The sequence below is a fragment of the Heloderma suspectum genome, chromosome 5, assembly GCF_057233095.1.
Source record: "Heloderma suspectum isolate Gila_16-S chromosome 5, 16-S_ref, whole genome shotgun sequence".
NCBI classification, from domain to species: domain Eukaryota; kingdom Metazoa; phylum Chordata; class Lepidosauria; order Squamata; family Helodermatidae; genus Heloderma; species Heloderma suspectum.
The window spans coordinates 176,048,858-176,076,809 of record NC_139462.1 but is presented as its reverse complement, the minus strand read 5'-3'; the positions used below and the strand labels follow the sequence as shown (position 1 = coordinate 176,076,809).

Sequence of the window (27,952 nt, the reverse complement as noted above, 5' to 3'; positions counted from 1 at the left end):
ATGACCCTGTGGCATGATTTTCTTAAATTATGTAAAGGAATGTTTTGTAACATCTAAACAAGAGGCACAGTTTCAAATCTAAAAAAAATGCAAGATGCAGAAGGAGGAATTGTAGACTACCATTGTTTATTTCCAGAATGGAACAATTAATACTTTTCTGTGTACAAGTATAATATGTTCTGCCTAGGTGATTCTCTAGTAGTGTTCTGCTTTTCATTACTTCAGGAAAAACCAATCTTGGATCCTAGTTACTTTGAGCAGTTACTCATGGAACAGAGGTTTGCCTTTTCTTGCTTGCAGCCTCCAGTACGCCCCAAAAAGCTAGTGGGCCCTCCAGAATAGTGTAAGTCAGCCGTCACCAACGTGGCACCTTACAGATATTTTTGAACCACAGCTCCCATCATTACTGACCATTGGCCATGCTGGCTGAGGCTAATGGGAGTTGAAGCTGAAAACATCTGGAGGGTGCCAGGTTGAGGAAGGTTGGTTTAGATTGTGGCAGAAGGAGAGATCAGCAGAAATTGAGAACCTCCCCCTTGTATTGGCAGAAGTGTTTCCCGCTTGGGCTTACGGCCCCAATGAACCCCGGCTATCTGCTTTAGGTTTTGATCCCAACTTTCCTCCTTGGACTGACTACTTTAAACGTGCTAATATTAATTTTTATTTTGACTCTCTCCCATTTAAATTAAATAACTTTAATTTTTTAAGCAATACTTTTGACACTAATATTTGGCAGTATATTTGTCTTTTTGTGGCCCATGTATGCATTCCAAGGATTTTTTTTTTAAATTATGTAGTTGACTAGTTTCTGACCTTATAATAAATCCTTTTTTAAATTCTCCAAGTATATAATTCCACATGGTACTCATTTAGAATGGGCAGCCTCTTTAAACAGGTGACCGAAGTTGACCTGAGTTATATCAAACAAGATTTTCCTCTGTATAACTGGATTTCCCTGAAAAGGGTGTGTATGCAAGCACACTGCCTATCTCAGAAGCACTCCTGTGTCTCTGTAATCTGATGACACTACCGGTTACCATGTACCCGTAAGAGCTGCAAAGATCAGTACATATTATTATAAGATAAACATTGAAATGAATGCAGAGCTGTGGAAGGAGTGCATGGACAGCCTATCTTTTTAAAATCCAGTACAACTATAATTCCATTCCTTCCCACTACTTAACATTCCTCTTGGGACGATTCTTCTAAAAATACATGGTTACTCAATTCCCGGGACCTTACAATCCCTGACCTGAACTCCCAAGTTCTTCTGAACATCGCACTCCCTTTGTTTTTAAGCCTGTATCATGAAATCAGTGGAAGAATGTTGTTGGAGCAATCTGCCAATTGACATTCTTAACTTTGAAGAATGTGTGCATTAGACTAACTTAACGTTTTCTTCTCCAGGGAGGTATGGAGAACCTACAAATGTGACGCTTCTGTCAAAGCGTTCTCATCACCCTCTGGGATGCTTGCATATTGCCCTCTCTGATTTGCTTTCACACCCTTAATCTCTCTCCTTCTTCTCCCCCTTAGTGTGCTCTTGATTCAGAGGTGGCTTTGCGAGTGGGAGGCAACTTCTTCTTTGATCCTCAACCAGCTGACTCCTCTTCAAACCTAGTGCTCATTGCTGGTGGAGTAGGAATTAACCCTTTGTTTTCTATACTGCTCCACGTCGCAGAGCTTCACAAAGCCCAAGACAATAAAGGAACTGGATACAAAATGGGGATGACAAACCTGTTCTACTCTGCAAAAAACACCTGTGAGCTACTATTTATGGTAGGTTAAATGATATGAGACTGTATCAATCCTTTGCTTTACACTAGGATTTATTTATGTCAACTCTGTGAGCTCTGAGCCATAAGATAAGAGTGATTAGACTGGAGGCAGCACCATATAAGAAAAGTAGGGGGGAGTGTGAGCACAGACTAGCTTTTGCTGAGTTAAGTGACCTTAATTGCCCCTCTTTGCTCCTCTTTTGGTAAAAATGGTCATAGTTGCTGACTCTGCCTCTTCCTAGACAAGCCACCTACTTCTATAGCAGGAACAGCAGCTGACCTGTTGGAAAGGAGCAAGGGAGACAGGAGCAGGTAGAGGGAACATCAGGGCCTGCTCTAGTTGGACTGCTGCCCTTCCCTCAGGGGGCACAGGTGAGAGGGAAAGCAGGGCCATTCCATTAGCCCTGCTGACAAACTACATGATGTTTTCCCTCCCCCAGTCCTTTTTCCTCGTGTGCCGTGTCTTTTTACATTGTAAGCCTGCGGACAGGGGCTGTCTTTTCAGCTCATTGACTAAGCTTCTCCGGGAACGTATTTTGGCTGAGGAGTGGGCTAAAAATACTTTAATAAATAAATCTGAGGGCCATTCGGGTCAGGCATGGGTGTGCTTCCTCTCTTCTCATCCCCAGCTGTGTGTGCTATGTAAGTAGGAGAAGCATTCATGAGACTGGAGCAGGAAGTGGCTGACCAAACCCTGAAACTTTATTTGCAGTTTGGCTCCGCCAACCTGGGAACTTGTGTGTCTTGCTCAAGGCAAGTCTGAGTTACAGCCAGCCTTTCTGTTTCCAGAGTGGAAATCAGCCAAAGCTTGTATCTTCCAAAATGCATTGCTAGGTGTAATCTAATATCTGCTACACCTACCAGTACCTAATACGTTCAGTCTGCAAATCTCCATTTTGAGACTGGATCTCAACTGTAGACCTCATGGCTGCAACATCTGGCCTAACTTTTGAACTTTTTCTATTTCTTCCTCCATCCCCTGCATTTTGTACCATCTAGCCTGATGAAGAGTTCTGGAGAACTCGAAAGTGTGCACACTTTTGTGGCATTTTGGTTGGTCCTAATAAAGGTATTGCCCAACTGTGGATTTTGGATTTTTTTTCTCATGGTCCAGCATTGGCTATGTTTTTTTTTTTATTGTAGGAAGTGTTACCTAGATCTGAAATAATGCTTGCCTTGTAGGAAAAGAGAAAGTTACACATCCTTGTCTTGAATAGAATGTACTCAAAGCACTATATTCTTAGATGTTTCTTCAAATCTGTGGAGTCGGGACTTTGTGCAGATCACATCTGCTTTGACTTATTTGGCTGTGGCATGACCAAATATCCTTCACATTCCAGAAACATATCCTTGGTTTGACAAATGCATTTCCTGGAAAGGTTGCATGCAGTTTCCATGTTACCCAGCAGAGTTCACCGATCTGTGAGAAACTTCAGCCTTACACCAAGGGTGTGTACTGTTCTGATGCATGCAAATATTAAAAGTAGTGATTACATCATGAGTTATGACTTTAAGGTTAAGTTGTAGAGTTATAACTAAATTTGATTCTCTTGCTGTTTTTTGATTAATGTAGTGAAATGGCTTGGGACGTAATGCATTAATGAGACGACCAGTCCCATGGTGGGCTATACAATCCTATGCATGTTTACTCAAAAACATTTTTCCTTTTTACTTAAAGGAGCTCCTGCCAGGAGCTAACCATGTATGTATGTATGTTTGCAACCTAAGTGAAAGTGTCATTCACAAAAAGGTTGTTGTCTTTCAGATCGGGCAGTTTCTCTGTTACAATCAGTCTTTTCACTCACTGCTAACTCTTGTTTAGAACTCTGCTCTTCTTTTCCAAACATTTTATTAATTCACTTGGTACTAGCAAGCCTAAAGGTAGATGTGGTCTAGTATCTCTTCCTGGATACAACTTGGGGGGGGGGGGGATTATCATAATATTGTTAATAAGAACTGGCCTTTGGCTAAAACAGCAAATCTGACGAAGACTACAGGGAAATTCTTGCAAACTGCCCCAGACAGATGAGAAATCTAGCTATGTTTCCCCCGCTTTTACGTTATTAAGTAGGTTCATAAGAATCTTTTTCAATTCCATCTTTTCTATTAGAAGGAAGAATATCTGGAAATGATCTAGAAAAATATATCTCCAAGGATACTTTGTGGTACATCTGTGGTCCACCTCCAATGATAGAATCCATCTCCAAGCTGCTAGAAAACCTTGGTGTGGCTCAACAGAATATTTTCTTTGAAAAGTGGTGGTAGCACATCCAGCAGGTCTTCAGCAGAAAATAAAAATGAAGATGATGGAATATAAATATATATGACTGGTGGGAGTTTACAGAAAGTGAATACTTTTCCATTTGGACAAATGAGATCTTTCTGTATGAAATTGTGTAACTTATTTTAAACTTGACCAATAGATTAAAAAAAATGGCACACTATAGAAACATGACAAACTTGTATATGTGACAGACTCAATTATAAATTTTGTAATTAAATAATATATTTCCTTAAGCATTTTGTTAACTGTTACTATGTAAAACTTTCAACTGCGCGTGTTTGGGAGTGGGGGGAGGGGACAGATATGGAGTGAAATCTAAGAGGGAGACATGCACAAGGGCGGAGTTCCGCTCCCTCTTTTCCCCACTACATCTCCCACTACTGAAGACACAAGCCCACTGTTTGCTTTTGAAGTGGATTGTCTTTTCAGCAGTGGGAACTGCTGAAATAAAATCAGCAAGCAAAGCTCTGGCTGCACATCCTCGCCATTTGTCTATAATGTAACTTGTTCAGTGACCTCTCAAATCTCTTAATTTTGCTGGTGAGAGTTTATTGGGTATATCACTGAGAGTTGAAGTGAAACTGTACACATTCTGTTCATGTCTATGGTGCCAACTGTGTGCTAGACACTTGAGTCAACTGAAGGTACAAAGCTCGGAATCGATGGTATTCCGATCCACGATACAGTTCTGATCAGACTGCCATTCTTGTGACAAGCCTTCAGAAGTGTAAATATGTGAGCAGTGATATTTAAGGCTATTATTTATTTATTTGTTTGTTTGTTTATTTGCAATATTTCTTGGCCGCCTTTAAGGGCAGAAGCCCTCCCAAGGCAGCTTACAACAATAAAATACATAAAAACAGTTAATGTTAAAAATGTTAAAAACATAACAATAAAAACAACAACAAAAGCCAACAATAAATAAATTAAAGCCAACAATAAAGTCAACAGTGATGTTAACAACAGCAACAGTAGCAGTCATATCAATAGAAGGCCAAGGTAAAATAATATATTTTCAAGGCGTTCTTAAAAGTCTGCAATGACGGAGCATGGTGGATCTCCGATGGCAGCTTGTTCCAAAGGTGTGGGGGCCACTGCAGAGAAGGCCCTCTCACATGTGTTCACCTACTTGACTGCTCTCATGGGTGGGCAAATGAGAAGGGCCTCTCTGTCTGATCTTAAAGTGCGGGCAGGCTGATATGGGTGTAGGCGGTCCTTCAAGTAACTTGGTCCCAAACCGTTTAAGGCTTTAAAGGTCAAAACTAGCACTTTGAATTGGGCTCAGAAACACAGTGGTAACCACTGCAGCTGGCGCAATATAGGCGTTATATGATTGAATCGCCTCACCCCCACCAATTATTGGGTGGCCGCATTCTGCACAAGCTGGAGTTTCTGAACCGTCTTCAAAGGCAACCCCACGTATAGCGCATGACAGTAGTCCTGCCTGGACTTGACTAGTGCGTGGATAACTGAGGCAAGGTCCATCCCCTACAGATAGGGCCACAGTTGGTGTACCAGCCTAAGCTGGTAAAAAGCACTCCTGTACACCACATCCACCTGGGCTTCCCCAGTTAGCTCAGAGTCCAGGAGGACTCCCAAACTGCACACTTGGTCTTTCAGGGGGAGTGCAACCCCTCTAAGGCCAGTTGTAAACCTCCATCCAAAGTAGTTGGTTTCCCAACCCACAGTACCTCTATCTTGTCTGGATTAAGTTTCAGCTTTCTCACCCTCATCCATCCCAAAACAGCCTCCAGACATTGGTTCACGAGTTCTACAGCCTCCCTGGGATGTGCAGATAGAAATGAGAGGTAGAGCTGAGTATCATCTGCATACTGATGACATTTCAGCCCAAACCTCCTGATGACTTCCCTCAGCGGTTTCATGTAGATGTTAAAAAGCATAGGGGACAAGATAGAACCTTGTGGCACCCCACAGGCTAATGGCCATGGGGTGGAACAGAAGTCCCCCTTCTGAGACCACTCCTCCAGAAAGGACTGGAACCACTTTAAAACTGTGCCTCCCAAGCCCAATCCAGATAAACGATCCAGAAGGACACCATGGTCGATGGTATCGAAAGCCGTTGAGAGGTCCAGAAAAACCAACAGGGTAGCACTCCTCCCATCCATTCCCTGGTGTAAGTCATCAACCAGGGCAACCAAGGCTGTTTCTGTCCCATAACCAGGCCTGAAACCTGATTGAAATGGATCTAAATAATCAATTTCATCCAAAGTTGCTTGGAGTTGTGAGGGTTCACTCCAGCACCTTGCCCAAGAATGGCAAATTTGACACACAGCAGTAATTATCTGGAACCATGGGATCTAAATTTGATTTCTTCAGCAAGGGTATCACCACAGCTTCTTTCAAAGCTGTGGGGGCCTTGCCATCCCTCAAGGAGGCATTTACCACCTCCAAGGTCCAGATATCCAGCTAAGCTCTGGCAGGTTTCACAAGCCAGGATGGGCAAGTAGTAGGCCTCAGTCCTCCAAGCAGTTTGTCCACATCCTCAGGTTGCACAAGCTGAAAGGTATCCATAACATGACTAGATGGTGCACCAGCCCCGTCCATATCAGACTCAGTCAAAACAATGTCACCCAAGTCAGCACGAATACAGGCGATTTTATCTGCAAAGTGTCTGGCAAATTGTTCACAGCAGGCCTTTGAGGGTTTGAGTTCTTGTGTTCCAAGGCCTACACCCAAGAGGCCTTTAACCACACGAAAGAGCTCCGCTGGACGACACTGAGCAGATGCAATGGTGGCGGAGAAGCAGGATTTCTTCGCCGCCATCACCGCCACACAATAAGCTCGCAAGTGGATTCTTACCTGTGTTCGATCATATTCGTTCCGAGTCTTCTGCCATTTGCACTCTAATCGTCAACAGAGTCGTTTCATCATCGTCAGCTCCTCAGAATACCAAGGAGCTGACACAGTTCTATGACTAGGTCGAGGACGTTTGGGAGCGATCATAGCAATAGCCCTGGTCATCTCCTCATTCCAAGCAGTGACCAGGGCCTCGGCAGGACCGCCGCCTAAGCCTGCAGGAAAATCCCCAAGAGACCTCAAAAATCCATCCGGATTCATCACTCTCGGGGGCGGACCATCACATTTGGTCCCCCACCCTTGCGGAGGTTACAGGTGGCCTGAAGGTCAAAACTGATCAGATAATGATCTGTCCATGCGAAAGGAGTCACCACTGGCTCCCCCACCTGCAGATCATTTTCTCCCAATCCAGCCCAGAAAACCAGGTCCAAAGTGTGTCCTGCCACATGTGTTGGGCAAGCTATTATCTGAGACAGGCCCATGGTTGACACGGCAACCAAAAAATCCTGAGCCACTCCTGACAAAGTAGCCTCAGCATGAATATTAAAGTCCCCCAAGTCCATAAGCTTTGGGGTCCTCAACATCACGCCCGAGACCACCTTAGCTCAGGCAGGGAGACTGTTGGGCAGCGGGGTGGGCAGTACACCAACAGAATCCCTATCCTGTTTTGGGTACCCAGCACCAGCTACAGCCACTCAAAACTGGCTGACTGTTGGATAGGGCATCTGACCAAGAGGATAGAATCCCTATAGACTAAGGCTACCCCCCCTCCCCGCCCCTCTAGTCAAGCTTGGTGCTGCACAAGAAATCCTGGTGGACACATTTGAGAGAGACTGACTCCTCCCTGTTCAGCCAGGTTTCGGTAACACAAGCCAGGTCGGCATGTTCTTCAGCTATAAGCTCAGAAATGATGTTACCTTTGTTGAGTAGCCAACCTGGCATTCATCAGCAGCACCTTCAGGCTGCAGGGGACTGCAGGCAAGACACCAAAATCACTGAGGTTGGAAGGCAGGCTGGAAGGGGATAGAGCACACGGGTGTATCAATCGTGTTCCCCTCTCCCGCTGTCGTCGCCTCCCACCACCATAACACCCTCTGCCAGCACTACATCTATAGTGGCCCCCAACATCCTCCACCGGTAAACATCAGCTATAACATTAGTTCATCCTTCCCCAACCATGATGTCCTCCAGATGTTTTTGACTGCAACTCCCATCAGCCTCAGCCAGCATGGCTAATGGTCAGGAATGCTGGGAGTTTAGTCTAAAACATCTGGAGGGTGCCAAGTTGGAAAGGCTGCATTAGTCTTAAAACAGCTTATCTGGAAGAAAATCCCATTGATTTCTGCGAAATATACTTCCAATTAAGAGGTTTAGGACTGAATATCTGTCCTCTTGGCAAAGTAAGCCTACTCTGCTTTCCATAAACTACATAGTTTGCCTAAGACATCCTTATGGCACTGTATAAATTGGGAGGAAGGCAGCTAATTTGAAGGCTGCTGTGTCACTACCTATCCATGGTAATTAGTAACTAATGATGTAATATGCTAATACTATTTATTTATTTGTGTCAGAAGCATCACAATTAAAAACATACTGTAACACATAACATTAGTATAAAATGTAGAAGCTACAATATATAAAAATTAGACAACTCTTGCCCCCAAACTAGCAACATTCATTGCGTTCTGTCGCGCTATCATAAGGTCCTCGTGTGTGCACTGGTCAGGGCACAAAGGGCCTGTATACATATGTGTTGTTGTCTGCAAATCTCCACAGTGCATAGGGCAGAGATCTCCGGATAGCCCCATTTATTCAGAGTATCTCTAGATCTTTTTGCGCCTGTGCGCAGTCTTCAATGATTTCCCAGCTTTCATTGGAACCGGGTGCCAGCTCCTCGGCTGGTTCCATCCAGTGTTGATTCTTTGTAGCTTTCCATAAATCCATTCTACTTTTGAATTCACCAAAGTCTTCTGTCAATCTGAGGACGATTTCCTGGATTTTAATCTCTGAGGAGCTGGTTGTAGGCCGTAAAGAGGGTGTTGTTTGGATATTGAGGATTAAGCCTCTCTTTGTATGCTGCTGCTTCTCTACGAACAGCAGGCGGGGCAATGCCAGCTATACGATAGATCTTATCTAGAGAAGTAGGTTTTGGACATCCAGTACTGATTCTACTTGTTTCATTCAAAGCAACATCAACTTGCCCAGCATGTGCTGATTTATATCAAACTTTGCTAATACTATGAATTAGTGGTATAAGCCTAATTACCTTGATGATGTTTCTTTTTCCTCCATATAGCATGCTATCGCTTAGTAACTACCATGTTTTCCATGTTCCAAGGAATTGAAGCTAAGTGAACTTCTCTGATGTTGTGTCCACTTGCAGCTTTGAAGGAGGCGAACTTTGTTGCAGAGCAAATTCTTTTGATTGCAGCCTTCTGCTTTGACTGCCTTCTATGGAATTCACTTTCCGCTTTTATGGAATTCACTTTCACAAGATTTGATGGCCATTAACTTAGATGGCTTTGAAAGGGGATTTATGGATGATAACCATTAAGCATGAAGGTTATATGGAACCTCTGGATTCAGAAGTTACTACTGAATACCAGATTCTGGGGAGAACAGCAGGAGGGGGCTGTTCTCCTCATACCCCGCTTGTGGATTTTTCAGAGGTGTCTGGACTTTAGTGTGATCCAGCAGGGCTCTTTATATATATATATATATATATATATATATATATATATATATTTGTGTGTGTGTGTGTGTGTGTGTGGTGATAAAATATTAGGAATCTCTGTGTAGCTGGTCTCAGCCAATTCATGGAAAACAGCATTACTTGGGGAAATAGATGGTATCACCCAATTACGTTGACCCAGTTCGCATGTCAGGCCGAGTCCTAGGTTTTTTAACCCAGGAATTGTTGAGGCCAAGCAGCAGCCAGAGTACACTGTGTCCTGTGCATTCGTCACTTCTGCCTTCAACAACCCATAGGCAATTCTTGGGTTAAGTCTGGGTTGTTTAACCCCTAAATAATCCAGAGTTATAGCTTTGGATATCATAGCACCACCCCAGGATCAGAATGTACAGTGAGTGTAGTGTACTAAACTGATACTTCGTGTTGCTGTAGGGCTATTTTTGAATTGTTTTTAAAAGTCAGTCTTCTAGGACCTGGCCTTTAACCTTACGATGCTCGTAATTTATCATAAGGAGCTATTTTTCCTAATCACTTCTGTGGTTCTTCTAGTCAGTTGGAACAGATAAATACTTGTTACAGCTGAACTGAAGTAGATGCTGACTAGTCAAGCCACTCACACCATTTGATTAGATGTGCAATTTAGGACTTAAGAGTGGAAGGGAGCAAGCACAACTGAGACACCTGCTGGACAAGGTGTGTAAAACACCCACTTTCATTGCAGAAGGATCGTATCCAAACCAAAGAACTCTATATATTAGGTAGGGTGCTGCCCTTTTGCAGGTTTGTTTATCACAGTAGTGTCCTGTTATGTAGTGTTAAGTTTACCAGTCACCCTGATAACTTGTAGGTAATTCGTGCCAGATTCTTTTAAACTGTGTGGAAGCACTGGAGCTCCCCAAAGCTCATTGGCAAGATTGGAAACCTAAGGCAAATTGAAACACAAAAGTATGGATGTAGCAATTCCAGTCACTGCAGGCTGGGTTAAAATCTAGTGAAGTGCTTAGCCTATCAAACAGATTGATAACTAACCAACGAGATTAATATATTCCACAACTCAAGAATACATGGTTTCGCAGATTTTTTTTTTTTAAATTAGGCTGGTCATGCCCCCCCCCCCCCAAGAATCAGTTTAAAAACCTAGAGCAAAAATGTGTTTTAGTAACATGGCCCAGGTGGTCATCTATCTCCTTTGGCACTAAATTTGATATTACAATACATGCTACATAGAAGATAAAAGTTTGAAATAAATCTTCACTCTCCCCCATCCCTGTTTTTTTTTTTACTTACACATTCTACCATCCCTGAGCTGGTGGCAAATTTAAATAGCTGTATATGCTTTCCACTCCTGGGCTATGCGAGAATTTATTCTGATAGCATTAACTCTCCTCGATTTCAACTGAATCTGTGTGTCATGTCAGAACTCACGTGTGTGTGTGTGTGTGTGTGTGTGTGTGTGGAGGGGGGTGGATTGCTGGGCTCAGTGCAGCGCATACAAGTAGTGGAGCTCTTGTCAACTCTCATAAATATTGAGGATGCCTTTTTCTTTGAAATGCCAATTCTGATCTTTTTAAATTCTCTGAGCCGGAGGGAATTAATCTTCCTGAAAAGGGAGATTATCTGTGACAGTAGCAGTGTCAGGCCTAAAATGGAACTATAAACCAGTGTTCTCTGCCAGCAGCTTTTTAATACAACTGTTTCCTTTACCTCTTACTTTAAACAGTTGAAAAGAAGATGGAGGAGGATGGATGGCCCTTTTAGGGTACAGCAGCACAATCCTAATCCAGTGGGTTTGTGCGTAACCCTTTTCTCTTCCAAAATATCATCAAATACATACCAAGACAACCCCAGGCTTTTAAAATTTGAGCTTTGTTCCCTCCCCCATCCTCTCTCTGCTCTATCATCTCATACTCACTGTCTACTTCACAGCCAAGAGCACATCTCTTTAGTTGTAGGATATCACATGCACCTAGGGTTCTGTAAAGCATTTTGGCAAAGTAGCCTGCTGCCTGTGAACAGGCCCAAGATGCAAAGCCAATTAATTATGGGAAAGATGTTTTACCTTGTGAGTTTCAAGCCTGCTATATAGCAAGTCGAACTGTAATAACACAAGCACTTCAAAGATGCTAAAATTCCTGTTTCACCTGGGATACTTCCTCCGAAGAAAGAAAAAGATCTCCATGCAGTTGCAGCACTACATTATATTCACTAGGCTCCTCACTAACTCGTCCTTTTGCATTGATGCTTTGACCTTTGGGGATTTGTTATGCATCTTAATGGTCTAATAGTGTAACAGCAACTGCAGAGTAATTTATAATTCATTTCATACGAAACTTCCTTAACTGAAGAGGATACAAGATTATTCATGCAGACTAGTATTAAGACTGCTCACTTATCCTAAAGGAGAAATTTACGCAAGTGTAAGCATACCAGCTAAGAGAAAACAACTGTCATCCTGATTTTGCTTGAGAAGGAGCTTCATTAACATAAAAGTAAAATGCACTGATGCTTCAAAAGCTATTTAAATATTTTTTACTGTAAATAATGGCCTGAGAAAAGATGCCCCAGTAGTACGGAGGTCTTCCTCATTAGTGCCCTTAATTGAACCCCAAATTGCATTTTGAAGCTCCTTAAAACCACTTTGGATTGTTTAGCATTAAAGCTACTTACAGAAGCAGCTGATGGTGCTGTGTATGCCTGTGCATACTGTGCCCTGCCCCTGCATGATTCCCTCTAAACAGTTCTTGTGAACAAAGTAACCTCACACAACTTTTTCATCTGGGGAGCTCAAGGGGAGGGAGGGTGTGTTGTGGTATTTGTCAAAAGGGCACAGGCACAGATGGTGCATGCTCAATAGCAGCCAAGTGGAATGCCATATATCCCTACGTGCATTAAGAAGTGGTGGGACCTGTACTCAGTAACATGCCATAACTTCCACTGCTAGTGCCTTTTCAGCTGTAGCATTCCTGACTAATAAACTCTAGTAAGCTGAGACCAAAGCCCTGGGCTACGCACACTCCCTCCGTTCCCCTCGCCGCCTCTCTTCATGTGCTGGCTGTTTGTCTCTTCAAATGTTCCATTTGAAGAGACAAACAACTGGAATGTTAAAGCTGGTGCATGAAGGGAGGATACAGAGATGGGCAACGAGGAAGGGCATGGGCCTGCCCCCTTGTTCCCAGCTGAATAAACTATTGTTTATTAAACCAGGGAGTGCTATATCTGAACCTAGCCGTGGAAAAGATTGCAACTTTTCTGTGACAACAAAGGCTACAAATTACTCATTGAAAATTACAGCCATTCTCACCAGCTGCATTAACACAATATTATCCACTATAAATGAAGGTGGACATGCAAGTAGCTAAAGCCAAAGGTTATTTTGGCTTGGTTGATCCGCTTTCATGTTCTCAAGCCATAGGGCCCAGACTCAAACCTCAAAGATTGAGGGTTAAAATTCTATAACTTTAAAACTACAGTGATATAAAATTGGTTTTAAAAAAACCCTACACACCCGAGGCCACTGTGGAGATACAAACAGTGCATCGGCATACAAATCCAGTCAGATTGTGTGAAGGTACCATTTGTAGGAACTGTTATCTCCATATGGAGGCTGAAAATGCACCTGGTGGTGGCACAGTGGTAGCTCACTCAGATGGTTACAATTGTGGAAATCGTACCGGCTGTATGTGCAATGCTCGAGGGACATGCCGATTCACACAAACAAGGCCTCATTGTGATACTAGTTAGGGTGAGCTTGCCAACACTTGCAGGCACTCCCAGGGGCAATTGTGACGATTTAACATACCAGTCTCTGTAATATGGTCTTCATTAGTCGTTCTACATTTATTTATTTACATTTATATACTGCCTTATTTGCAAAAAGGCCATCAAGCTGGTACACAACAATTTAAAATAAAACTTTGAAACAATTTTTTAAGAAAGAACATAAAAACAGTAAAAACCATTAAAATGACGACTTAATTTGAAAGGCTAAATTATATAAAAAGGAAAAGCAAACGTATAAATATAATTGGTTCTGATTCTACCAAGCCAGGCGTCCTTAGTCAAAATTAGGAACAATGGGAAGGAAACGTCTAAAGAAAGATGTCCAGTAAAAGGAGGAAGTGCTGCCACTGCCCCCTTCCGCCCTGCTGGTGTGAGCTTGGCAAGGCTTTGGTGGTTCATCCACCATGGACTCCTCGCCCGCATCCCATTGGAGCGTTCCGCCAGTCATCATTCCGCATAGGAGCGAGAGGTATTTTCAGGTGGTCATCCTTCAATACGTTGTTTTGTTCTTAAAGTAGACAGATGGTTATTCTGTTCCTATTCTTTTCTCCTACAGTGAACGTACAATACAGCAAAAGGCAACGTATTTTGTCAGCCTTCCCCAACCTGGTGACTGCCAAAGTTTTGGACTACAATTCCCACCACCCCCGGCTAGCATAGCCAAGGATCTCGCTTCAGCTTATTGGTCCTCATCCAGCCCACCACTGAATCCAGATACCAGTTCAGAACCTGCACAGCCTCACCCGATTCCTGTGTAACTGCAAAACAGAACTGGGTGTCATCAACATATTGATGGCACGGTGCTCCAAATCCCCCAAGTGCTGCCCCCGACGACTTCATGTAGGTGTTAAATAGCACTGGGGATAAGAACCCTGCAGCACCCCACAGCATAACTGCTAGGGGAGCCAAATCATAATGAACAAATGCTGTTCTCGGAAACGTTTCCTTGATGCTACTTCTGTGGTGGTCAGAGAACTAAGTAGGAGGTCATAGGCTCTCCTTAGCGTATACACACTGGGCTAAAGGGGTTATACGCTTCTGCCAAAATCAAATGAGGCTCTGTGGCCGTGCACAAAGTAGAATGATGAAATATTGCACAAATGAAATATTTACTGCTTTTAAAAACATCTAAAGTTGTGGTGTTATTGGCATATGTTTTCCACGAATATGATACTGACTTTTACAAAATGTCGATGCAAAGTTATTTGTATTTAAGTAGCAATGAAATAAAAGATTAGGGCACGGATATTTCATGTTTGCTTTAGGGTGAGTCGCTCCTTTGTAGAATTCCACAAGTAATTAAAGTTATTTACAATGCTATTTTCCTAATACGCAGCTAAGTTGCTTAAGCCAAAGTAAACATTCTTCGATGGGGGGGGGGGGGATTTAAACTGCCTTGTGTGTATATGTGGACTGAAACTATTCTTCAATTATCTTTTATGTGGCCATTTGAAGTGGTATAGTTTTGTTTTAAAGTGTTCTGCAAATTGCAGTTTCTTGTGGATGAAGCTGACAGTTTAAAAATAGCTTGAGTATGCATGATGTGCACCTAGAGACCATGTTTTATTGAGTCAAAATACTTTACAAACAAACTAATGGGAACTATCAAACATAAATCAGCCAGTAGGGGAAGAAGTGATATTGTTTATAGGCTCCAAGTTTCAATTTGTGTAAGGACAGAGGGCATTTTCAAAATACTTTACAGATTCTAAACATTGTCCAAATGTAGACCCAGGTGGGTTTGCTTAGTAATGAGAAGCAACTACGATATGTACATTAAAATGATGATTAAGAATTCAAGTATATTCAAGAGCTTTAAAAATTCAAATTACACAAGTTTTATTGTAAAGATTAATATGTCCACAAAATATGAGGGAATGATTTTACATTATGTACTGTGTCAGCTGAGAAAATGCTTTATTTTGCTTCTCAGTTTATATAATTCAGGTCCATAGAGGCTGCTACTCACCTAATGTTTGCTGGTTATTTTCTTGTGGAAAATCCTCAGGAAGGACTCACCTGCTTGCAATGCAAGTAGGTGACCAGTGTCCAGCCTTTTATGAAAAGGTGTTTTTTCATGTATTTTGTTTTATGTTCCTATGTTATGAATTAGATTCTTAAGCTTAAAAGCATTACTCTCTCTGCCACTAATGGTTTTTTAGATAAACACATGGTTTCTTTATTGCTTTAAATTTTTGCCAGAGTAGTAATTCCGAAGGCAATATGAGTAGATGTGTTTAAGACAAATACAATTACAGCCACTTCTTTAAAGCTTCTTCTTATATCCTGAATTCCATTTGACAAAACTGAATAAAAATATGGTGCACACCAGTGATACTTTGTTAAAAAATATGAACATGTCAAGTACAAGACATCATTTTTGTTTGGTTTAAAAAGGAACTCAACACAGTTTAGGCAGATAGGAAGCTGCCCTATACTGGGCCGGTTCACATGAATGCAGGGAGGGAAATAAGCCACAGTGGCTTATTTCCCGTTCCATGCATGCTGGACAAATTTCCCAAAATACCTTTGCTGGCATGACTTACCGTGTCATCTGAACCTGGGTGGCATGGCTTGCTTGGGTGGGGCAGCAGCCCTCAACTAATGCAACAACAGCCCATGGATTATTTGAGGATCCCTATCCCCCAAAACAAGCCATGCTGTTCGATGACATGACAAGCCGTGCCAGTGCGGTTAATTACGGAAATCTGCCCGGCACGCAACTGGCATGTGTGGCGAGGTTAACAACCTTGTTAACCATGCTGTGATCATATGAACTGGGTCACTGAGTTAGACCATTGGTCCATCCAGCCCAGTATAGTCGACACTGAAGGGCAGCTGCTCTCTAGGGCTTCAGGCAGGCGTTTTTCCAGCTCTAGCTGGAGAAGCCAGGGACTGAAAAACCTGAATAAGTTTGCATACATTGCCGTGATGAAAATGCAGTATCACTAACATTTCTGCTGTGTACCTGTAGAAACCCAACAGTATCAAATCAAGTTTATTTTGCAGTCATGATAATCAAAACAAGTTCTTTACTTTGGCAAATATTTGCCTCTCTCAGTCAAAGTCACACCCAGTCCCAAAATTGGTTTCTATTGGTTCTGCCCCATAGTTTCCATCACTCTCCACCGCAGTGCAGTGCTCTTGGAACATCTGGCTCTCACCGTTTTCATACATGCCATTCTGATCCATACACAAGCCTCCTATGTCTTGATCAGCAACAGGACCTTCATTCCATTTTTCGGCAGACATCTCACTGTTGTAGATAGGCACATCTCTTTGCCCAAGAACTTCGGTTTTCCCGTCTTCAACACCAGACAGCTGTTGATCTGAGATTAAAAAGTGCAAACCACTTTCAACTGTGGAGAACTGTGTTTCTGAATTCCTTGCGTTTTCTGTGAATTCTGTCTCTTGGGTTTCTTCCATCTGTTGCTCCTCTCTGGCACTTAGTTTTGCCTTCAGAGATTTCTTGGCTTGTTTGTGGTGCCTGTCTTCTTTGGAGAATCTCCAGTGAAACTGAAAACAGACAGTGGTAAAGGTTACATATTTTTTTAAAAAGAAGTACCAGCAGAAATCTGTTTAAATGCAGTGTTTAATGTTAATTTAATAAAAAGTGTGATGAGACAAGACAGGTTTTGGATTTTTATTTTTTAAATAAAAGCATATTTGGAAAAAAGGCAATAGCATGCTTGCTAGCTTTGCTATAGGTATATGCTAAGCTTTTAGAAAACTAGATCTTTAGACTACCTTCTGATCAGATACATTTTAAAAATACCTTCTGATCAGATACATTTTAAAAATGAGTTATCTGTTATTTGGTAGCTCCAATAGCTTCCCCATTCTTCACAGATGAGAATGGGGAGCCCCAATACACCCAGGTCTGTGGGTGAAATATGAGGTTTTGCTCCAGCATCCTTCCTTCTTCCATGCTTCTGTTTCAACAGCGAAGTAATAACATGCAATTTCTTGAAAAACGTTCCAAACTGTGACAAGTACAACTTAGAAGAAAAACACCATTTGCGGAAGATATCCCATGGTGTTTCATTATTATTACTATTATTTTTAGGAAGGTAAGTAAGGCGCACACAACCAAGTTGGTCAGGACAGTGTTGCTTCTTGGAAAGGTATCCTTGTGTGAAGAATTCTTGCCAGTTATGTAGTTGTTGTTGTTCAGTCTTCGTGACCCCATGGACCATAGCACGCCAGGCCTTCCTGTCCTCCGCTGTCTCCCGGAGTGTGCTCAAGTTCATCTTCATTGCATCAGTGATGCTATCTAGCCATCTCATCCTCTGCCGCCCCCTTCTCCTTTTGCCTTCAATCTTTCCCAGCATCAGGGTCTTTTCCAGAGAGTTTTCTCTTCGCATTAGGTGGCCAAAATATTTGAGCTTCAGCTTCAGTATCTGTCCTTCCAACGGGCAGTGAGGATTGATTTCCTTTAGGATTGACTGATTTGACCTCCTTGCAGTCCAGGGGACTCGCAAGAGTCTTCTCCAGCACCACAGTTCGAAGGCATCAATTCTTCAGCACTCAGCCTTCCTTATAGTCCAGCTCTCACAGCCATACGTTGCTACTCAAATAAGCTTTGATTATACGGACCTTTGTCGGCAAGGTGATGTCTCTGCTTCTTACTATGCTGTCTAGGTTTGCCATAGCTTTCCCCCCAAGGAGCAAGCGTCTTTTAATTTCATGGCTACAGTCACCATCTGCGGTGATCTTGGAGCCCAAGAAAATACAATGTCACTGCTTCCATTTCTTCCCCTTCTTATATGCTAGGAAGTGATGGGGCCAGATGCCATGATCTTAGTATTTTTAATGCTGAGTTTCAAACCAGCTTTTGCACTCTCCACTTTCACCCTCAACAAGAGGCTCTTTAGATCCTCTTCGCTTTCTGCCATTAGGGTGGTATCGTCGATTTGTTGGCGATTTGATCTCTAGTTCCTTTGCCTCTTTGAAACCCAGCTTGTACTTCCGGTAGTTCTTGGTTCACATGCTGCTGAAGCCTAGCTTGTAGGATTTTGAGCATAACCTTGCTGGCATGTGAAATGGGCGCAATTGTACGGTAGTTTGAACACTCTTTGGCATTGCCCTTCTTTGGAATTGGAATGTAAACTGACCTTTTCCAGTCTCGTGGCCACTGTTGAGTGTTCCAAATTTGTTGGCATACTGAGTGCAGCACTTTAACAGCATCATCTTTTAGGGTTTTAAATAGCTCAGCTGGAATACTGTCATCTCCACTAGCTTTGTTGTTAGTAATGCTTCCTAAGGCCCACTTCACTTCGCTCTCTAGGATGTCTGGCTCAAGTTCGGTGACAGCACTATCATGGCTATCAGGGACATTCAGATCTTTCCTGTATAGTTCTTCTGTGTATTCTTTCCACCTCTTCTTAATCTCATCTGCTCCTGTTAGGTCCCTGCCTTCTTTATCTTTTATCATGCCCGTCTTTGCACAAAACGTTCCCTTGAGATCTCCGATTTTCTTGAAAAGATCTCTAGTATTTCCCATTCTATTGTTTTCCTCGATTTCTTTGCATTGTTCATTTAAGAAGGCCTTCTTGTCTCTCCTTGCTATTCTCTGGAACTCTGCACTCAGTTGGATATATCTTCCCCTTTCTCCCTTGCTTTTCACTTCCCTTATTTCCTCAGCTACTTGTAAAGCCTCATCAGACAGCCACTTTGGTTTCTTGCATTTCTTTTTATTTGGGATGGATTGAGTTGCTGCCTCCTGAACAAAGTTAGGGACCTCCGTCCATAGTTCCTCAGGCACTCTGTCTATCTGGTCTAATCCCTTTATAATCCCTATAATGGTCACCTGAATTAAATTCGCCCATGCTTGTCCATTTTAGTTCGCTGATTCCCAAGATGTCAATGTTCAATCTTGCCATCTCATGTTTGACCACCTCCAGCTTACCTCGATTCATTGACCTTACATTCCAGGTTCCTAAACAATATTGTTCTTCACAGCATCGGACTTTCTTTTCACCACCAGACACATCCACAGCTGAGTGTCCTTTCAGCTTTGGCCCAGCCGCTTCACTCTTTCTGGCGCTACTTGGAAATTCCCTCTGCTCCTCCCCATTAGTATATTGGACACCTTTCGACCTGAGGGGCTCATCTTCCGGCGTCATATCTTTTAGCCTTGTGATACGTTCCATGGGGTTTTCTTGGCAAGAATCCTGGAGTGGGTTGCCATTTCCTTCTCCAGTGGACCACGTTTTGTCAGAACTCTCTGCCATGACCTGTCCGTCTTGGGTGGCCCTGCACCACATAGCTTATGGTTTCACTGAGTTATGCAAGCCCCTTCGCCACAACAAGGCAGTGATCCATGAAGGGGCAGTTATGCAGACAAGTGCTTAAAAAGTATGGAATGTACAGTATTTTCAAAAAACCAAAGTACCAGGGCAAACCCACCAAAATGCAATGAAATTTGAAACCACTGAAGAGATTGCCTGACCTCAAGCTGTCTGACAGTACACTAAGAAAGGTTGTACTTACTGCTTGGATAACTAACTTAATATTGTGCTGGCTGAAGGTAATGCTAACATATGCAGAGAATTTGTCCATCTCATTCTCAATCTCATCTCTCATTTCATCTGGGAGAAATGACTTAAATAGTTCACAGATCATATTGCACCATCACAATTTTATCAAGTGAAGTGTCACGGATTCCAAGCCCTCCTGCTGAGTAGGGAGGCAACAGAGACTAGCTGTGCAATCCACAAACTCTTTTATTCAGTTAATAGCACCTCTTCACACCTGAAGTGATTACAAAGCCTGAGAGCTGTCCTCTAGGCCTAATTAATTAAATAGAGCTTTTGTTAAGAGAGCTGCGGAAAGCAGGGCAATTGCCTTTCCCATACTCGGCAGGCTTTTCTGGGCTCCTCCCTTCAGGGAGGATCCTCCTGACCCAACTTCTGATGGGCAGCCAACCTGGTGGGACACCTCCCACCTCTCAGCTCCACCTACTTAACTCAACGACAGGCTCTGGCATCTGTCAATTCCATTGCTTCCTCTCCCTCTGACAGGCTGGGTTCCATGGGTAAGGGGAAGACAGTCTCTGAGCCTGGCCCTCCTGCTCGATAAGTCCCTGGGAAGGGTTTTCACTGACTCCTAGAGAGTCTTGGGGAATTCCCCCCCCCCACTCCCTGTCTCAGGTGGGTTTATTCTAGCTCCATCTCCGGATCTGAATCAGAGCCAGAAACCAAACCAGGGAGCCTGGGCCCAATCCCGGCAATAAATTCCTTCTGTTTAGGTCTAAAATATCTTCAGACTTTTTTCATACTAGAACAGAAGGAAAATATACTCTTGGTTATTTTCTTATTCAAAATTTATTTTTCAAAATATAGTTAGGCCATTCACATTTAATAATGAGAAAATTAACACTCTTGAGGCCAGAACACGCACAAAATGACACATGAAGTAGTACAGCTATATGTCTAGTAACGAATGTGTGGTATGGTTCTTTTTTGTTATTTAGTAAAAGTCACATATGAAAAAGTCTGTTACAAGTAGCACAGGACTACAAGGTAGTATATATGCCAAAGGGTGAGTGACAGCAATTGAAATACCCAAACATTACATGAAACATCTAAAGCTGAATTCCGACCTTTTCATTTTCTAAGGTGGGGATGGGGTGCAAGTGTGTTTAAGTATGTAAGTAAGGAGAGAGAGAATCTCTGATATAGCAGAATCCACATCTATCACTATCATCTATCAAGATGAGAGTCTATCACGTCTTTTGTATATTTTACTACTTTTCTTTAACAGCCCAAGTCACAGTTCAGAAGTGTTCAGCAAATCTTTTAAACCGCAGCAATGTTAAACAACCTTTTCTACTGATGTGGAAAATCAATTAGACTATGAGTGCTTTGCCAAGACAAACACATAGAACAATTGAAGGCCATATACCTTAGATTGTTTCTTCTTGGTTTTCTGGGACAGGAAGGGTCTCTGAAGAAAGACAATCTGCTTAGTGGCTAAACTTCCATCCCTACAAAAAACACATAACCACAATCCTGAAAATGAGTTCCATTAATTCACAGCATACTTTAACATTCATGGTACATCTCATGATAACCCATTCAAATCAGCTTTTAAAAAATATGTTCAACACATGGACCAGGTTTGGATGACACACCATGGCTCATCGTGGGTTATTTAACCCAGGACTAGGGATGGCAGAGAATTCCGCCATGGATCTTGGTGAGGCCGAATGCCAGTGCATTCGGCCCCCCGAACTCCGTGGCGGAACAGCCTGCCCCCCATGCCCCCCCCGTGGATCCCCCCCGGGACGAGACTTACCTGGGGCGGATCTTCTGGGTGGCGGCGGCTCTGGTAGCGGCTGGTCTTCCGACCGGCCACCACCGCCGCCACCTGCAGTCTTGTCTTGTAAAAAAAAATAAAAAAAAAGACGTGATAGGCTACGTAAAGGTTTACGTAGCCTATCATGGCTGGGTTTAAAAAAAAAACAAAAACGCGTATGCAAATGGCGGCGGCTATGGCCGCCGCCATTTGCATTTCTTATTTTTGGCCGTCTTAATCTACGTAAATATTTACATAGACTATGACGGCGAAAATAAAGGGGAACGCAAATAGCGTAGCGGGCGCTATTTGCGTCCCTTTTTGATTCGCCGTTTTAGCCTACATAAATATTTATGTAGGCTAAAACGGTGAATCACAAAGGGACGCAAATAGCGCCCGCTACACTATTTGCGTTCCCCTTTATTTTCGCCGTCATAGTCTACGTAAATATTTACGTAGATTAAGACGGCCAAAAATAAGGAACGCAAATGGCGGTGGCCGTAGCTGCCGCCATTTGCATATGCGGTTTGTTTGTGTGTTTTTTCCCCAGAGCCCTCCGCAGCTGGAAATCCAGCTGCAGACGGCTCTGGCCTGGCCCTGGCCGGCTGCTCCGTGGAGCTGCCGCGGAGGATTCCGGGGGGGAGGAATGGATTGCCTCCCCCCCCCCCGGTCGAGGATTCCGGGGGGGAGGGACAGAACGCCTCCCTCCCCCATCAACATAATCTGCAGAAAGGTAAGTGACTTTCATACATCCCTACCCAGGACAAGCCATTGTGCCTGAGGGAACCAAGTTGCATATGCAATCCCCCTTGTTGTATTGTGTGGACAGTGGGGGTTATGTGATGGTTAAATAACCCTAAAACAGACCATGGGTTATGGGAGGGTTGTTTAACCCTTGCATAACCCATGCTTGCTGGGTTTGTAAGACACGGCAACCTCTGAGTGGGGATTGCATATTCAAAGTGGCCGCCACACACAGAGCTGTTCACATATGTCATGCAAACAGCCCTATGGTGTCCTTCACCAGACTAAAACACTGGGATTAGTATGTAAAACATTCAGCTACCCAGAGCCTCTTTTGCCCTCCTCCATTCTGATACAATTCAGAAAGAGGTACAGGAAATTTTGTCTGACAAAATGTTTTGGAGCCAAAGTGTAATCCTTTAATAAGTTAGTCTTCCCTGAAAAGGCAGGTCCACATGATAGGTGTCTTGCAACTGTAGTGGACATCAGCAGGCTTTGTAGTTTTCTTTGCTCAAGTTCTGGTTAGTGTATCACATGGCTGTTAAAAAACCCTCAAATTAAAACATAATATACAGACTGAAACTTAATCCCCCATTTCTTTAACTCAGACTAAAGACTCAATGGTCAAGTTTAAGAGTCCTTGTGAGTTAAGTAAGAAGCAGAAGACCAAGTGTCCGTTTGAAGTAGTATAGTCCAGGAACAGCTGTACGATATGCTGTGTCTGCATGTTTAAATCGGTTCTAACTGTGAATTTGACCCCCAGTCCCACCCCGCAAGGAAACATCTACTGCATGGTGGAGAGTCGTATGAGTCACAGTCCTATACGTGGCACAATATATTTTTGACAGGAGGTCACCACCAATTCAACAGGCCTTGTTTTAGAGATTTGCCAAGAAACGCATTAGCTCAGAATCGGAATGCATGATTCATGAACAAAACCAGAATCTGCATGGATCAGTCCCAAAAGAGAACAGCCTCAATGAATTCTAATGGGTAACTGTGTTAGTCTGTTGTATCAAACACAGAATGTTCTTATGGCACCTTAGGGAGCAATCCTATTGGGATAGGTGGCTGCCTCCAAACTGAGAGGCAACTGCCTATCCAATACAGGGTGGGCAGAGCGCGGAGGGGATTTTCTCCATGCTACAGCCGCCCTGCATTGCCAGCTAGATGGCCAATTTTGGCTGTCTAGCTGGAGCGGAGGCGGCCAGTTGATGCATAGGAAGCGTCATAACAACGCTTCCACCATCCTCACCTCTCCCCGCCCCCAGGAATGCCCCCTTTCCCCCTGCTCCGCACTGCTCTTCCGAGTGTGGAGCCTGGGACAATCCACGCCACCTACAAGGTGGCAGGGGAGGGGGTAGGGAGGCAGTTTTCTGGGAACCAACCTCAGAGCGTGGGCTCCAAGGTTGGTTCCCAAAAATCAAAAAATCCTATGGGCGTCTAACTGCTAACGGCCATAGAACTGTGCCATTAAAGGCTAATACATTTATTGTGGCATTAACTTTTGCAGACTACAGTCTACTTTGTCAGATGCATGGAGTACATGACAAACTGACTGATGCCTTTTCATTTCATGGCCTTTAGGCCCCACTATTTACATCCCCCTAACCCCAATACCAGTGTATCTGCTGACAGAGGATAACACTTCCTGCATGTGATGAAGTGGGTTTGAGTCTGTGAAAGCTTATATGCCACAATAAATTAGATTCTCCTTAAGGTGTTGCAGGACTCTGTTGTTTTTCCCTAAAGGAAAAAAAGGGTCATATGAATCTAACCAAGTTTCTTTCAGATGTCCTTTTTAATGATGGGTTATGCATCTATCAGGAATATATACGGACTTCAAACATCCTGGAATTCACTAAGTTGGTCAGTGGTGCAGCTAGGGCTGGATCTCAGCAATGAAGTCCAAGCTCTTGGGACCCAGGGGGGCCTCCCAAATGACCACCCAGACAGTGGGAAGTGATGGGGGCAGCAGCAAACAGGCCCAGCATCAGCACCTGGACATGGTGGGGCCCACTGGGACTGACATTGCTTGTTGCAACATCCTTTCTTATTTTTAAAAATGTTTTATAGTCAGGGGCAGCTGGTCGAGCGTGTATATGCTTACAGATGCTTACTTAAAAAAACTACTATAAAATGTGTTAACTTTTTCTACAATTAAGTGTTGCTTATTCCCAAGTGAACATGTTAAACATCAGGGCAGCAAAACAAACTTCATCAAAATGATGTCCTTCTTCTGTTTGTTGTCCCCAGGATCATTTAGAGGTATACTGCCTCTGAAGTTTGAGGTTCCATTTAGTTCTCAATGGGCCTATCTACTATGAACATGTCTAATCCTATTTTTTTAAAAACCACCTAAACCAGTGATTATCACCACATTTTGCGGCAGCGAGGTCCATAAGCCGATTATCCACTGAATGACAATTAGCATTAGATGCTGTATCTCTATGAGGTTGTGTAAATTAGATTTTCCTTATGTCTCTGTGCATATGGGAAGTTTGGGATGGGTGAGTGAGGAGCAGCAATTCAGCCATAGCATTCAGAGAATTCTTTCCCAAAAGCTTATAGCTGAGGGAGACCAGAAACCTTAACTTAAGTAAGGCTGCTGCTGGTGGAAACAGAACACTGTATTAGACAGACCTCGGTCTGACGCAGCAGGGTTCTTATGCTTGAATGCAACAACCCTGCATTGTCATCCCTGTGCCCACACAAGGATGCAACACATTTTCTCTCTATATAATTCAATTTAGGGAGGGGAAATCTGAATATGAAATGAATTTGTGCTTCAACTGCGGTCCTCCCCTCAATCTCCCATGTGATTAGCTGTGAATGGGCTCTTGGTGAAGGATAGAGGGTCAAGATGCATTACAAGCCCCAGGTGCTCCTATAAATACCCTGAGTTCAGTCTCACTGTTCACCAAAAAGGCAGGAGGACACATTGCTTTCAATGCATCAGGCACAGTGATGTCAGGACTTCATTTTTTGTTTTAATTTATACAAGGAATCTCCCCCCCCCTGTATTTTTGACTTAGAACTGCAGTGTGAAGGGAGAAATTTATGTCTTCTCTCTCTACCACTCTTCCTGTGCTGTAAATAGTGATAGAAAAAAGCATACATTGGTACCAATTTAAATATTTTTCTATTGCTATTTGAAGTGTTGTAGGGGTGGGGGGAGGGTTGTCAGGATCATAGCAGGGAAGAGCAGGCTCAAACTTCCGCTCCCCACACACTATGGTCCCAAAAAAAAAACACTTCCCTGCACTTAGTAGCTTATTGTTAGGCCCTCAGGCAAAAAGGAAGTAACACACTGGCTGGGTTCACACAACACAGCAACCCACAGTCAAGGTTAAGTATGGGTTGAGTGTGGATTGTCATTGAAACATAGGTTGTTGTGTTATGTGAACCTAGACGCGTGGTTTGTTAACCACTAACAACCCACAGTTCTTAACCCAACAAGGAACCATGGGTTCTCTTTGTGGGTTGCTTGTGGTTTAGAAATCATGGTTTGTTAACACGGCTGGGTTCACACAACACAACAATCCACAGTTCAACAACAACCCACACTGAACCCATACGCAACCTTGCGTGTAGGTTGCCGTGTTGTGTGAACCCAGTCATTATAAAAACATTAGTGGCCAGTTCTACCCATTCAGCAGCCACCCATGTTAATGAGCAAGGCTGCCTCTTTCAATAGTCATCCCCATTTGCACATCAATGCTGGTATACAGATAGCATTTTCCAACCTTGGGACTACAACTCCCATCACCACTTATTGGGCATGCTGGCTGGGGATGATAGGAGTCATATTCAAACACCTTGCATGACCCAAGGTACCGAAAGATTGATTCAGAGCTTTTTTCTTGACCACCATCTTAAGGACAAAATAAATTATCTGCAAAGAAATTGAGGAAAAATTTTTTTATTGTGCTTTTCTTTTTCCCCTCAAGATGGTGGTTTGGTGGGTCAGCACACTGAATAAATAGATGAGACAGTTTGAAGATGAAGGTTTCTGGTGAAGAAAGAAGTTAAGCAGTGGAAGTAAGAGAGATATTCCTTTCTGTAAGAGGAAGACTTCATACTTAATGGCTTGGATCCTGACTTCCTTTTGATGAACAGAACATAATTCATGTTCATGGAATTAAGCTTTCCTGCCTCCCCTCTGCAGCCCACCAAAAATCTGCTTCTGGGGATTGGGGGACCCTTGGGAATGGTGTGGGATATGGTGCAGGGGAATGAAGATGGAGAAGAGAGTTGACTGAAACGGTTCCCCCACCCTTGCATGGACAGAAGCACAGCTTAGGATCCAAGCCAATGAGTTGAACAGGCATGTGATAGGACAAAGGGAATGCCTCGACCCAGCCTCCCACCTTCAACAGCAAAATACAGTTAAACAATTGGTCATGCCTCCATTAATTGACAGGACTCGCATGTGCAGCCCAGACATTCTATTCTGCCTGCCACAGATCTTCCTCTACTTGCTCGACAAGGAGAGAAGGGGGAGTGATATACTTCATGCTCTATCACAGCCTTTTGCAACCTGGTGCCCTTCAGATGACTACAACACCCATGACATGCTGGCTATGAATGATGGAAGTTACAATCCAACACACCTGGAGGGTGCCAGGTTGGGGAAGGTTGCTCTGTCATTATTTTTGCAGTTATAGGTTGCCTAAATACCCCCAGAGAGAAACCCCATGATAAGAGCAAAGATAGCCTTTTTCTTACATACAGGAGTCAAACATAAAAGCTGTCTCTTTATACCTGTTTGTCTTTACAACTGGAGTGGGAAGCACACAGGTCAGTTGCCAGCCATATATGGCGAGAGAGTTCAACAGGGGGATGTAATCTGCCTGCACTCGAGCTCCCTAGAGAAGAGAAATTAAACCATTAGAGTTAAACATGAAACGCGAGACTGTTTTATAAAGGTTGTTTATTAATGGGTTAGATCATTTCTGCAAGTTCAGCAAAACAGGAAAAGAAATTAATATTGCAAAACAAAAGGAATGAAGGGTCATTTTTCAGTTCTTGCTGAAGGGTTAAATAATTTTGTTTAAGCAGTAGAAACACATTTCTTTCCATGCTCCAAAACCTTCCATGTGGCAGCTGATGAATCAGATCAACAGGACTAATTCATTTTGTTTTGTTGGAGATCCCCTGGATGAATGGCCTCCTGCAATAGTAGCTGAAAGAGAACAATTACCTCCTTCCAGACAAAAGGGTATTCAAGCATTACAAAAACCCAGCTACACTAACATGGGGCCAATTCTGCTCTCAACAATGCAAGGTGGAGCTGCCGGGCAATTCTGTTAAAATAAAGCAAGGAACTCTATATTTACACCAGTTGAGCAAACAGAAAAAACCCTGCTTCTTTGATTTCTAGAGCATCTCATGGTGTGTTAAATGACATTATGGTGGTAATGAGCCCAGGTCATTTGCATCCAGCAGCAATGGCAAGAAAATATGAATGCAATCAGTTTTATTCTTTTTTTTTACCCACAGGCACATGAACACAGCCAATTTGTTATTTTTCATCAGAAAATATGTGCACAAGACTAA

At 43.1% G+C, this 27,952-nt stretch overlaps 2 protein-coding genes across 7 annotated transcripts in view; one reads left to right on the top strand and one right to left on the bottom strand.

Moving 5' to 3' along the window:
- Nucleotides 1-4,295, top strand: part of OXNAD1 (oxidoreductase NAD binding domain containing 1) — a 29,871-nt gene extending 25,576 nt beyond the window's left edge. For all 5 annotated transcript variants that reach the window (XM_084858433.1, XM_084858431.1, XM_084858435.1 and 2 more), the window contains 3 exons: nucleotides 1,537-1,779; nucleotides 3,119-3,227; nucleotides 3,889-4,295. In XM_084858433.1, coding sequence (XP_084714559.1) covers nucleotides 1,537-1,779; nucleotides 3,119-3,227; nucleotides 3,889-4,043 — 507 coding nt within the window. In that variant the 3' untranslated portion in view covers nucleotides 4,044-4,295. The remainder of the gene's footprint in view (nucleotides 1-1,536; nucleotides 1,780-3,118; nucleotides 3,228-3,888) is intronic.
- A 9,094-nt stretch (nucleotides 4,296-13,389) lies between these two features.
- The window catches only part of RFTN1 (raftlin, lipid raft linker 1), a 127,533-nt gene continuing 112,970 nt past the window's right edge, over nucleotides 13,390-27,952 (bottom strand). Inside the window, exons 8-11 of one of the 2 annotated variants that reach the window (XM_084858422.1) lie at nucleotides 27,158-27,261; nucleotides 21,257-21,338; nucleotides 16,516-16,867; nucleotides 13,390-13,901 (exon numbers count right to left, since the gene is read on the bottom strand). In XM_084858422.1, coding sequence (XP_084714548.1) covers nucleotides 13,861-13,901; nucleotides 16,516-16,867; nucleotides 21,257-21,338; nucleotides 27,158-27,261 — 579 coding nt within the window. In that variant the 3' untranslated portion in view covers nucleotides 13,390-13,860. Of the gene's footprint in view, nucleotides 13,902-14,978; nucleotides 16,868-21,256; nucleotides 21,339-27,157; nucleotides 27,262-27,952 lie in introns of those variants that run through there. The other variant, XM_084858421.1, reaches the window with a different exon arrangement.